We start from the raw sequence: 13,103 nt of genomic DNA, 5'->3' as shown, positions 1-13,103 counted from the left end.
GCCCGCCACAACGCCCGGCTATTTTTTGGTTGCAGCCGTTATTGTTGTTTGGGCGGGTCCGGGCTGGGGATTCGAACCCGCCACCTTAGGTGTACGTGGCTGGCACCTTAGCTGGTTGAGCTATAGGCGCTGAGCCTGGGAAGATGTTTTATATACATGACTATCACTATGCATCACTTTAATGACTATTAAAATATTTGTTTGTGCATGAATTATTTAATCTCTCATGGGTAGAAATTAAATTCTTTCCAACTTTTCAATATCTGCCACACTTTGATGAACATCCTTGTAAATTATTTTAGAATAAGTACCTAGACATAAAATTGGTAAGTCAAATAATTTACCAACCTTTGATGCCTTGTTATATTTCCTCATCCCTAACCAATGCTGTATATTGGCAATCTTTTTAGAGCAAAAAGGCCAAAAATGGTATCTCCTTTTAATTTATATTCCTTTGATTAAGGAACTTGAGCAGCTTGTGATATGTTTATTAATTATCTGTGTTTTCTTCTTTTCTGAATTGCTTATTTATGATCTTTCCCTGAGATTCCACTTGATTGTGGGGTATTTTATTACTGATTTTTCAGAGCTCATTATTTGTTAACTCTTCTTTAAATACTTTTCTATGAATTTTCCCTCTTTTGTAACTTACCTTTTAATTGAGCTTATGATAGCTTTTGCCATGTAAAACTCTTTTTAGTAGTGAAATCCATCAATATTGCAGTGACTGTAGTAATTAAAAAGCAGACAAGCCCTTATTTTAGTGCTTCTGGTGCTTTGTGCTCATTTTTATTTCACTTGTTATTATTTTAGGATACTTGCATCAACACAGTTTGAACTCACTACAGCTAGAATGGCCTTCCCCTGCTTCGATGCAAATTTCTCCATTAAGATCAGAAGGGAGCCGCAGTGCTTGTACCTCAATATGCCTTTGGTAAGTCTAAACTCCCGGTCAATTCTCTGTGGCTCGCATTAGCTTAGTGACAGTTAACATTTGGGTTACCTGTTTTCTTGCCTGGTGGACAGCTGCTAACTTTCCTTTTCTTTCATTTCCAATCTATGCTTTTGTTACAAGCAACAGTTAAAAATTACCCGGGAAAAGTACAGGATTTCAGTAATATTCCAGATTATCAATGTTGATAGGAGGGAAACTTGAAGAATTCAGGTCAGGTTGAAATGATAGTGCCTTTCATAAAGTACTTTCACCTTCACTTTCTTCCATAAAATTTGTAAAGGATTTTAAAGAGAATGCTTTGTTGAATAAAGCCACATTTCTAGTATATAAGTGATTTTCTATAATTTCCAGATAGTACATGCTCAGTCTGTGATTTGTAACTACATGTACACAAAATTGAGAAGATAGAAATGGAGAAGAAAAGTAGTCTTCTCACAATATTGTGTAAGTAGTGATGGATAGCTCATTTCCCTTAAAAGAAATCTTTATCCTCTACTTTCAAAGCAGATGTAGATGTTCCCTTTGGTTTTTGAAAGTTGTGAGATGACTGTGCCAAGTGAATAAAACTATTCACTTAAGTGCCTTTATCCTCCAATTCTGTTAGCTTAGCAAAGTGTCAGCTGGGCTGTGATTTTGCAGCTAGTGTGCCCTAACTCCTGGAAGCACATTCCTGTGCAGAGAAGCTCACCATGGACAAGACAGTAGGCTTTGCCCAGAGTCCTGAAGAATGACCAGCTCAATCTTTACCGGGGCAGGGAAACAATATCTTAGCATGAGGAGACCCTGAGCCTCACAGACATACCTTTAGCACAGCACTTCTCAACCTTAAAACTCTATACCCATCTTTGAATACCTTAAGGGTCCTTATCTCAAACAAGATTCTAACCCTCTTTATGGAGGATTGAAAATTATCCACTGTAGAAAACACACTTTGGAAATCCCTACCACCCAAGGACTTTTGTCCCCCTCCCTCCCTTGTATATGAAAAGAAAATAAACAATTATGTTATTTTCCTAATGTAAATTTCAGATACATCACATGATTTTCAAAATATGGTCCTCTCCTCCAGTATTATGGTGTTGCTTCCTGGGACAGGAGTGAGTTTTCTACTTAGAGAATCATAGCTATCAGGGAATAAGGGAATGGGAGTGGGATGGAGACTTGAGAGAGATGAAGGAATAAATGGGGTTAGTGGAGACATTTGTGGCATGCAGAGGGAGGGACAGGATCTGCCGGAGCTCTAAGAAGATGCTGCTCTCTAAATCCACATGGATTCAGGATCCACCTGTGAAGACAAGAAACTCTCTAACGCATTCTTGCCCCTTGTACATAAATCTAACAGGAGGGGCCTGACCTCAGGCTATGGACCTGGAACTGAGGGGGAGGACAGTGGGGTCTCAAAGAGATGATCTTCTTGGAGGCTGGAAAACCAAACACAAAACTTTGGAACATGGAAGTGTTTGGATTTGGGCAGGAGTTCATCATTTTAATGTGAATTAGCTTGATCAGGTTGGTTTCCTAATAATTAACAGAACTTCAGAAATGGGCATTTTTATTAGGAGTGGACAGAGGTATTTAAAAAGAAAAGATGATTTGGGATTTCTTGAGGCTAGACTTTGGTTGCCTAGTGTGGTTGGTTTGAATGTCCAAATGGAGAGCCGAGGCGCTGTGGCTGGTGGCTGGTGGGTGTTAAAATGAGGGGATAGCAACAGAGATGGGAATGAGATGACAGGAAAAGGGCCTACTCACGTGGTTTCCCCAGGCTAGTTCTGGCTGTTTTTGTTCTCCAATATTTCACCTCAGTGATTCTTGTTGCAGAGGTATTAGACTTTCTTTTTGGGGAGCAGACCTCGGACTGTACCTCCATCAACCCCATTCTTACCCACAAGGCTACTCCCGAGCTGATCCCAAGGATCTGATGTTGGAGGAGGCTTTGCAGGATCAGACCTATCTATAGATGACTTTTAATCGTGGAGAAAAACAGAAGCTTAGGTAATACTGGGTTATATATTTTCCAGGTAAGTCTCAAATGTGTATATTTAAGGACAAGTGGACCACATCTTGGCAAAACCAGCAATCCTACTTTTACCTTGTCCCATCCGTGTGGCCAATCCACATGTATTAAATATGAATCAGTTTGCAATCACCTGGATTATTTAAAAGAAATTGAGTGTTGATGGTTGTATAACTTTATAAATATAATAAAAACCACAGAGTTGTGCACTTTAAAATGGTAAATTTGTGGATTCTGGTTATTAAACCTTTGTTGGAGACATAACCAGCAAATATCTTCTCCCATTCTGAGGGCTGTCTACTTGCTTTACTTACTGTGCTTTTGGCTGTGCAGAAGCTTTTTAATTTGATGAAGTCCCAGTATTTTTGATGTTGCTTCAATTGCCCGAGCGGGGGTCCTCTTCATAAAATTTTCGCCCAGCTCAATTTCTTCAAGTGTTTTCCCTATACTTTCTTCTAGTATTTTTATAGTTTCATGTCTTAAGTTTAAATCTTTAATCCAGTGAGAGTCTATCTTAGTTAGTGGTGAAAGGTGTGGATCCAGTTTCAGTCTTCTACAGGTCCCCAGCCAGTTCACCCAGCACCATTTGTTAAATAGGGAATCTTTTCCCCACTCAAAGTTTTTAATTGCCTTGTCAAAGGTCACATAACGGTAAGTAGCTGGGTTCATCTCTTGGTTCTCTATTCTGTTCTATACATCTACCTTTCTGTTTTTGGGCCAGTATCATGCTGTTTTGATCACTATCGATTTATAGTGTAGTCTGAGGTCTGGTAGCGTGATTCCTCCTGCTTTGTTTTTATTTCTGAGTAATGTCTTGGCTATTCAAGGTTTTTTCTGATTCCATATAAAATGAAGCATTATTTTTTCAAGATCTTTAAAATATGACAGTGGAGCTACTCAATTTTAGCCCAGGAATATGGGAAGAGGGGAGAGGGAGGTGAGGGGAGGAGGGAGGGTGGGTGGAGGGAGGGTGATTGGTGGGATCACACCTATGGTTCATCCTATAAGCATATATGTGAATCTCTAAATGTAGAATATAAATATCTTAACACAGTAACTAAGAAAAAGACATGAAGGCTATGTTAACCAGTTGGATGAAAGTACTTCAAATTGTATACAGAAATAGTACACTGTACCCCTTGATAGTATTAATGTACATTGCTATGATTTAATAAAAAAAAAGATGTTATACTACAAGAAAATAAAATGGTAAATTTTATAGTACATAAATTATATCTCAATAAAAAAAGAAATTGAGAATGGTTTGACTTTAATAGCTAAATTACAGTTAGCTACTAGAAAGAGAACTTTTAAAGTAATTACATAAATGCCATGCCATTTATTTTCAATATTATGTCTGGTAATTAGGAAATGTCTCTTTATAATGCATGTTTGGTGTATAGGATGAGTGGATTATTTGATAATTTGAGTTATTCTGGTTTTAGGTGAAATCTGTGACTAGTGTTAGAGCACTCTTAGAGGACCATTTTAATGTCATTGTGAAGATGAGCACCTATTTAGTGGCCTTCATTATGTCAGATTTTGAGTCTGTCAGCAAGATTGCCAAGAACAGAGTCAACGGCACTTGCTGAGGCTACTAGAGTTTAGAGTGTTGGTGTAGGTAGCTACTTTTGGCGCAAAAGATGCTGAGTGTGGTGGCTGCAAGCACTGCCCCGTCAGAGTCTTAGGAAAAGAAGCCACTGAAGCCCTGCTGCGCCTGCCCAGAGACCAAGAAGGCGCACGATGTGTATGTGATAGAGAAAGGAGAACACTGTGGACACCTCATTGAGGCCCATAGGCGTGTATGAGAGCCCTTGGATTTAAGATATGAAATGGTGCCCTGCTGTGTGAATATGTAATTACTGAAGAATGGAGAAGACTAAATAATACTGGGAGTTCTTTAATGAGCTTTAATAAATGGAAAAGTATTTATAATTTATTAAAGAAAGGAAAATATCCCTGGTTAATGAAAAAAAAAAAAAGAGCAGAGTCAAGATGAGCCTATGATTGTTACATAGGGTGACCTACTAACTTGTCCTGGTGTACCTGGCTGTCCTGGTTTTAAAACTGGAAGTCTGTGTTTTGGGAATACCCTCAATCTGAGGCAAATCCGATGGCTGGTCACCCTAGAGTGACAGATGCCCACTTACACAGTGAGGCTCTCATAACAGTGATGCAGAGGGGGCCTGGCCTAGCCTGCGTCATGGTCCTGGCTCCATCGTGACCTGGCTCTCCAACCTTGGCCTGGCTCCCTCTGGAACTTAGCTCTTACTTCTTTGGAAGGTATAAGTACTTCCAAACTGGAACTGGACCCTGCAATAACTTGTAGGTTGCTTCCAGTTATAGCCTTCTACAATTTGGAAGTAAATGTTACTGAATACCTGAGCAGGTAGTTTCTGCTTATGGGCAGGAAGGAAGATAGAGCAGCCAGCTTGGAGAAAGGAATGGTTATTTCTAATTTACCCTTCTAGGGGTGTGGCCGTCAAGGTCCAGCTTTATGCAGGGGTATGTCCTATTAAATTTCCCACTTGGGGCAGGCCCTAGACTTTGCCTCTTATCCCCTGAGCCCCTCAATGCCATAGGAACCAAAGCTCAAGTCCAGCTGTGTTGTACTAGTGCCCTCAGGGTAAAACCTGGCTGTCACTTCAACTTTGGCCTCTAAGTCTTCCTTTTATTTTTGCTACCTTGTGAACACATTGAAGAAAAATTTGTGTGTGTGACCAGTAGGTTTTCAGAAGTGGAATTGATCAGGAAAAGTTAGCATTAATATAAGAAATGGGGTTCCCAGTGGTCCTCTTTATATCGGTGACAACATCCCCCAGTGTGAAGGCATTAATGTCAGTCTGATGCGGTGGCGGGAGGAAGCTACTCAGATATTTAAATACCTTTCCTGTGCCTTTCTTTTTAGGTTTCCATATATACTGTGCCAGACAAGGTACATCAAGCGGATTATGTCCTGGGTGCTGCAGTGACTCTTCTAGAACTTAATGAGGATTATTTCAGGATACCGTATCCCCTACCCAAACTAGGTTGAGATTTTACACAGATATTGTCACATGGCACCAGGAGGCTGGTCATATTATAGATCACTATAATTGCTGCACCCCACACTTATCTCAGTAGCCCTTGTATTATAATCTCAGCACGTGTCAGACATCTGGTTTACCCTGTGAGCATTTCCTCACCTCTGATCTGTGCAGTGACCTTCCAATGACACATCTTAATACACTTCCTGAGGCACAGAGCAGGGGGACTGTTTTGCCTTCTAATTTGATTAGTGGGCAAACAGCACAGGGAAGTGGATATGCTTTTTCATTACCTCCACATGCTTGGCAGGGACATAGAAGATACTTGGTAAGATTTTTAAATGAAAAAACTTATATGATGTTAGAAAATCTGGATTTTTTTTCTTGTATAAACCCTTAGAACTCTTGTCTGAGTTTTTAGTTATATGTTGGTGTTGGGCATCTAAAATAGAGTGGATTATTGGAATGATTGTTAACATCATTCAGTGCCCCAAACTCTACGTCGGAAAGTTAGAAATGAAAAAAAAAAAAATAAAAAAGAAAGTTAGAAATGGAGCAGGAGGCCTGAGACATAAGTCTGACTTTGTTGTGTTGCTAGCAAAGTGGCCCTGAGTAACTGAGCCCCCTTTTCTCCGTTATGGAAGGTTCTCCCAGTCTAGAGCTTCATGGCTCTGTGCGGGCTTTCTGTCCTAAGACCCGTTCCTAACCATGAAGTGCATTTAGGGGATGTGTACCTGAGAGACTGATAGCATTATTCTGTAAGTGCTTCCCAAGATCTTGCTGCTATTCCTGAGTTTCAGTTTGGCACAATGGAAAACTTATGGAGAATCTTCTCCATACGTCTTCTGCATCAAGTAAGCTTGCTATCACAATGACTGTGGCCCATGAAGTTGCCCACTGGGTACAAGCTTACTCACACCTTTGGAAAGTATAGTTAAACTATACTGATATCACTTCAATGGGATATAGGCTACACATATGTTATAATTTTTACCTTGTCTTCTTTCTTGTAAGAAAAACTATTTCTTTAAAGCATTAGGTTTCATGTTTTAGAATGCATTTTGAAAGGTTTTTATTGTTTGAGAAAATGAAATATTTGAGGAAATATTAGTTATATATATATATATGTATATATATGTTAACATTCATAAATGGACATTAGGTATTTAACATAATTCTTTCTGAATGTCTTTTGTGTACAGCTGCTGTCATAGAGAACAGATAATCCAGTCTCCATAGAAATGTGTGAATAAACTGATCAATGGGCCATGACCTGAACTGCGCTGTAGCTGCCACTGTGGGATCTGCCTCTAGAACTAAATGGGGGTCTGCCCAGGATAGAGTGGGCAGTGGCACTGTCATAGCTCACTGCAGCCTTGAACTCCTGTTCTCAAATGATCCTCCTGCCTCAGTCTCCCAAATCGCTGGGATTACAGGCATGAACCCCTGTGCCCAGCCAACAATTGTTTTTTTTTTTAAAAAGAAAAGTACTGAGCTCTGAAGGAGGCAGACCCTCTGCATACAGACCATCACCATTTTAATGTAGGTGGATAAGAAGGTTGATGCAAGAGCAGAACAGTGACACCCAGGGGACCCTGAAGATCAAGAAATGGGTCAATCTGTATTTAATCTGTTGAGATTGGCTTATTGGTATGACATTAATTATGGGGGTCGAGGCAAGCGGCTGATGGATTGAAGTCATATATGATCTTACTACTCAGTGTGATTCATGGGTCTGCAGACTCAGCATCATCTGGGAGCTTTGTCAGAGACTCAGAATCTTGGGCCTCAATCTAGTTGCCACAGCAACTAGAGCAGAATTTGCATGTTAACAGGTTATGAGTTTGCACAGAAAGATGATGCAATGCTTCAGAGTGAGTGGTGATTAGAAACTATTGCTTCTTACTATGTTGGGGATGATAATGGGAAAATCTTCACCATATGTTTTTGTGTAAGACTCAAGATAAAATATTTCTAGCTAATGGCTTCCAGTTGGACATATTTGGTGTAACTGTGGCCTGTCCATTATTACTACCCTCTCTTTGACCTTTTTTTTCATTCATGTTTTCTGAATGTGTGGGGAGAACAGATTTTTGACAGAAACTAGGATTGTGGGATCTAACTGGACAGACATTTAAGGTGTGAGATTCTCCAGATTTGGAACTTACTAAGCTCTCAGGGAAGCAATCAGTATAGTTTTAGGCTAGGGTAATTGCAAATTAAGAGAACACCTCTTTATATAGAGGATGGAATACTTCAAGGTTTGGGTAATGAAAAGATAGCTCTTGGCATGAACACCTGTCCTCTGGTCCTGAGTGTTAGGTATATTGTTTTAGTATCATGTAAATGAAGTCAATCCACTAATTGCCACTGAAAAATAGGAGTTCTGATTTCAAAATAGAAAATTCAGATTATTCTGTCACCTCAGATAAAAACCATCAGCACATGTTCATCAAAATGTGTTGCCCATGTTCATATTTTATACAACTCTTTTTTTAATTAAATGATAGCTGTGTACAATAATTTTATGTAACTCTTTAGCAACCATTTGTGACTTGCATGACACCAAGAGCAAGTACATTGGGGATAGATTCTGGTTCCACCACGTCTATGCACTCCATCTGAGACTTGGTTTCCTCCTCTGTAAAATGAAGATCCCAACACCTTGCAGGGTGGTGACAAATGCTAAATGAGATCATGAATGTAAAGCTCAGTCAAGGACAGCTGTTAGTTAAGAAATTTCTCTGGTGCATGCATGTATGTCACCTGTGTAAATGCTCTGTGTGTATGTGTGCCTTGGAATTAGCACTGCAGCTTTTATTAGATGACTCATAGATTTATTAAATGAATTCTCATTTAAACTTCAAAGAGAAGTTTTGGTGTGTAGGCCAATCCAGCTACTGGAATGATTTATTCTCTCTCTCTCTGGCTCTCTGATACACACATACTATTCTTAAGTAAAACTCCTAACTATAGTTAGATCATCAGAGTGTTAAGTATGTCAGAGGCACTGTCTTTTCCTTTTTGCATGACCTCACTGAAAATATATTTTAGAAATGTGTAATCCGTTTCTTTGGTCTGAGGCTCTGGCTGCCACAGCTGTAATTATAATAGCAGTGAGATTGCAAATAGGGAAGGTGTTCCCTGTGGGCTGTTTTGTGTTTTTGGACTTGGGCACTTGGTTGAACTACCTTAGGAGAACTTGAGTGAGAGTGCGAATAACTTTAAGTGTTGTCTAGGGCCTCAGACTGAGCCACTGAGCCAGAACGAAGCTAATATTGTTTGGCTGTGGGCCATGCACAGCCACTGTGGGAGAACCGCCCCTGCAAGCTCCACCTTCAGGGTCACAGAGCCAGGCTTGGGTTGGAACATTTTGGGCGAGTGAACTAGTGACTGAGCAGCGCCAAAGGCCGGGACTGAGATTCTGGGGAAGAGCGGAGATTTCAGTGCTTGGCAGTATAGGACTGCCTTGAAGCCTTGGCCCTCAGGTGCATAGAGTGAGACCAGTTTTGGCACACTGGATAAGCAGCCACTTCAGGAGAGATCCCAGCAACAAGTGCTTTCCTGGGAAAACTTTTGCTTAGCCAAGGTTAATGGTTTAAAGTGTCTTTTAAGTGGGCTGAGGAGAGATTTAGGCTCTCAACTCTGTGGGGTTTGAGAATTCAGCACAGGCCTCCAGTCTCCATCTCATACAGCTGTATTAGCATTGTGATTAACATCTCATAGCTCAGAAGATCACCTGTTGTCCAGGAAATATTCATCAAGATATATAGTGCTTTGTTTTTGTTTTTTTAAAAAAATTATTTCAACATTTTGCCTCTAGAGTTTTCTTTTTTTCTTTCTTTACATTTCTAGTTTAAATATAATTTCCCATTATTGCCTTCTTAATAAGAACTGCATTTTTGCTAGTGTTTCTGCCTCTATTATTTGGTTCCCTCCCAATTTTATCCTGTAAGGTATTCTATAAGGAAATAAGCTAAATGTTCCTCAACAGACAAATGGATAAAGAAAATGTGGTGTGTACATACACACAAAAGACATTACTCAGCTTTAACCTGGATGGAGTTGAAATACATATTCTTAGTAAAGTATTACGAGAATGGAAAATCAAATATCCAATGTTCTCAATTCTAATATGAAGCCAGTAGATGATCTAATACATGCCCACATAAGAGAAAATTTCAATTCAATTCAAGTTGGGGAAAGGGGGAATGAGGGAGGGACAGAGGGGAGAAGACAAAGGGGTTGATGTGCTCCCAGTCAATGGGCACAATGTAAGGGGTATATGCCACACCTTTTGGGTGCAGGACATAACTACGAGAGGGACTCTACCTAACAAATGCAAATATTATAACCTAGTTGTTTGTATCCTCACATTAATGTGAAAAAAAAGGAAGAATGAACTTCAACATGACCCTAGAACAAATGGACTTAACAGACATACACAGAACATTTCATCCTAACAAAACTGAATGCACATTCTTCTTATCAGCCCATGGATTATCCTTTAGAACTGATCATATCTTAGGACTCAAGTCTAACCTCAACAAATTCAAAAGAAGAGAAATGATTCCTTGTACACTTTGAACCATCACGTAATAAAAGTTGAACTCAATAGCAACAGAAATCATCATACCCAAATAAAGTCATGGAGATTAAAGAACCTTATGCTGAATGACAGCTGGGTCAAAGACAAGATTAAGAAAGAAATCATTGCATTTCTTGAACAAAGTGAGAATGAAGCCACAATCGAAAAATGTGGGATACGGCAAAGACAGTCCTAAGGGAAAGAGTTATGGCATTAGATACCTTCATCAAGAAAGCAGAAAGAGAGCAAGTCAACAAACTAATGGGCTATCTCAAGCAACTGGAAAAGGATGAATAATCCAACCCTAAACCCAACAGAAGAAAAGAAATAACCAAAATTAGAGCAGAATTAAATGAAATTGAAACTAAAAGTGAAACCAAAAGTTGGTCCTTTGAAAAGATTAATAAAATTGATAAAACCTTGGCCAGACTAACCAGAAGAGGTCACTAATAACTTCAGTCAGAAATGATAAATAAAGGATTAATAAAATTGATAAAACCTTGGCCAGACTAACCAGATAAAAGATCACTAATAACTTCAGTCAGAAATGATAAAGGAAAAGAAACAACAGATACCACAGACACAAAAGATCCTCAATGATTACTACAAAAAAATCCATACCTGGATATATGAAAATGTAGAGGAAATTACCAATACCTGGAATCACACCACCTTTCTAAACTCAGCCAGAAAGAATTAGAAATTTTGAATAGACCTGTATCAAGCACTAAAAAAGCATCAACTGTACAAAATTTTCCAAAAAAGAGAAGCCTGGATCACATGGTTTCACACCAGAATTCTATCAAACCTTGAAAGAGGAATTACTACCTATATTGCACAATCTATTCCAAAATATGGAGAAGGAAGGAATCTTCCTCAACACATTCTATGAAGCAAATATCACCCTGATTCCAAAAGCAAGAAAGGACTCAACAACAAAACAAAACTATAGGCCAATATCATTAATGGAAATTGATGCAAAAATAGTCCATAAGATCTCAGCAATCAGAATACAGTAACACATTAAAAATGTTATAAACCATGATCAAGTGGGCTTTATCCCAGGGATGCAAGTTTCATCCAACATATGTAAATCCATAAATGTAACTCATCACATAAATAAAATAAAAAACAAAGATCATATGATTCTCTCAATTGATGCAAAAAAGGCTTTTGACAATATCCAACATCTTTTCTTTATAACAACACTTAAGAAAATAGTCTTAGGTGGGTCATTTCTTAAACTGATAGAGGCCAGCTACAACAAACCCACAGCCAATATCATATCAAATAGAGTAAAATTGAAAGCATTTCCACTCAGATCTGAAACTAGACAAGGATGCCCACTGTTGCCAGTGCTGTTCAACATACTGCTGAAAGTCCTAGCCAATACAAGGCAAGAGAAAGAGATCAAAGGTATTGGGATGAGATCAGGTAGTAGCAGAGGAGGTCAAACTCTCATTCTTTGCAGATGACATGATCTTATAGCTGGAAAACCCCAGCAACTCAACTACAAAGCTCTTAGAAGTGATGAAGGAATGTAGCAGCATCAATGCCCATAAATCAGTAGCTTTCCTATCTGCCAATAACTGTCAAGCTGAGAATAAAATCAAAGACTCTACACCTTTTATAGTAGCTACAAGGAAAATGAAATACTTTAAAATATCTAACAAAGGAAGTGAAAGACATCTATAAAAAGAACTATGAAACCCTGAGAAAAGAAATAACAGAAGATGTTAACAAATGGAGGAACCTACCCTGCTCGCCACTAGGAAAAATAACTATCATTAAAATGTCTATACTACCTAAGGCAATCTACAGGTTTAATGCAATCCCCACCAAAGCAACAATGTCATACCTTGAAGAACTTGAAAAAATAGTACTTTGTTTCCTACAGAACTAGAGAAAACCTTGAATAGCCAATCCAATAATTAGAAATTAAAAAAAAATCTGGAGGCATCACATTACCAGACTGTAGGTTATATATACTACAAGTATGTAGTGATCAAAATAGCATGGTACTGGCATAAAAATAGAGACACAGATCTATGGACTAGAATAGAGAACCAAGAGAGAACCCAGCCACATATTACCATTCAAAAACATTCACTGGGGAAAAGAATCCCTATTTAATAAATGGTGCTGGGGCAACTGGACTGAAACTGGACCCACACCCCTCATCATTGACACTGGATAAAATATTTAAGTATAACTTTATGGAAAGAAGTATAGAGAACTCTCAAAGAACTAAAAGTCAACCTTCTGTTTGATACTGCAATTCTATTACTAGTTATTTACCCAGAAAAACAAACCACATTTTGCCACATAGACATTTGCACCAGAATGTTGGGTGCAGCTGAATTCAAAATTGCCAAGTTGTAGAAGCAATCCAAATGCCCATCACCCAAGAGTGGATTAACAAACTGTGGCATATGTATACCACAGAGTACTACTCAGCTGTAAGAAAATGTGGAGACTTTACATCTTTTATGTTTACTGGATGAAGTTGAAACACATTCT

At 38.9% G+C, this 13,103-nt stretch overlaps 1 protein-coding gene and 1 pseudogene across 1 annotated transcript in view; both read left to right on the top strand.

Annotated features, from left to right (window-relative positions):
- The window catches only part of LOC105887086 (endoplasmic reticulum aminopeptidase 1-like), a 67,817-nt gene extending 63,256 nt beyond the window's left edge, over positions 1-4,561 (top strand). Inside the window, exons 2-3 of the mRNA XM_023513900.1 lie at positions 814-934; positions 4,415-4,561. Of these exons, the coding sequence (XP_023369668.1) occupies positions 814-934; positions 4,415-4,561 (268 nt within the window). The remainder of the gene's footprint in view (positions 1-813; positions 935-4,414) is intronic.
- A 51-nt stretch (positions 4,562-4,612) lies between these two features.
- On the top strand, positions 4,613-4,862 carry LOC100956285 (annotated as a pseudogene).
- Positions 4,863-13,103: the final 8,241 nt, after the last annotated feature.

This window comes from Otolemur garnettii, unplaced genomic scaffold (assembly GCF_000181295.1).
Source record: "Otolemur garnettii isolate 467f Iridium unplaced genomic scaffold, OtoGar3 scaffold00045, whole genome shotgun sequence".
NCBI classification, from domain to species: domain Eukaryota; kingdom Metazoa; phylum Chordata; class Mammalia; order Primates; family Galagidae; genus Otolemur; species Otolemur garnettii.
This window is presented reverse-complemented; position numbering and strand designations above follow the sequence as displayed.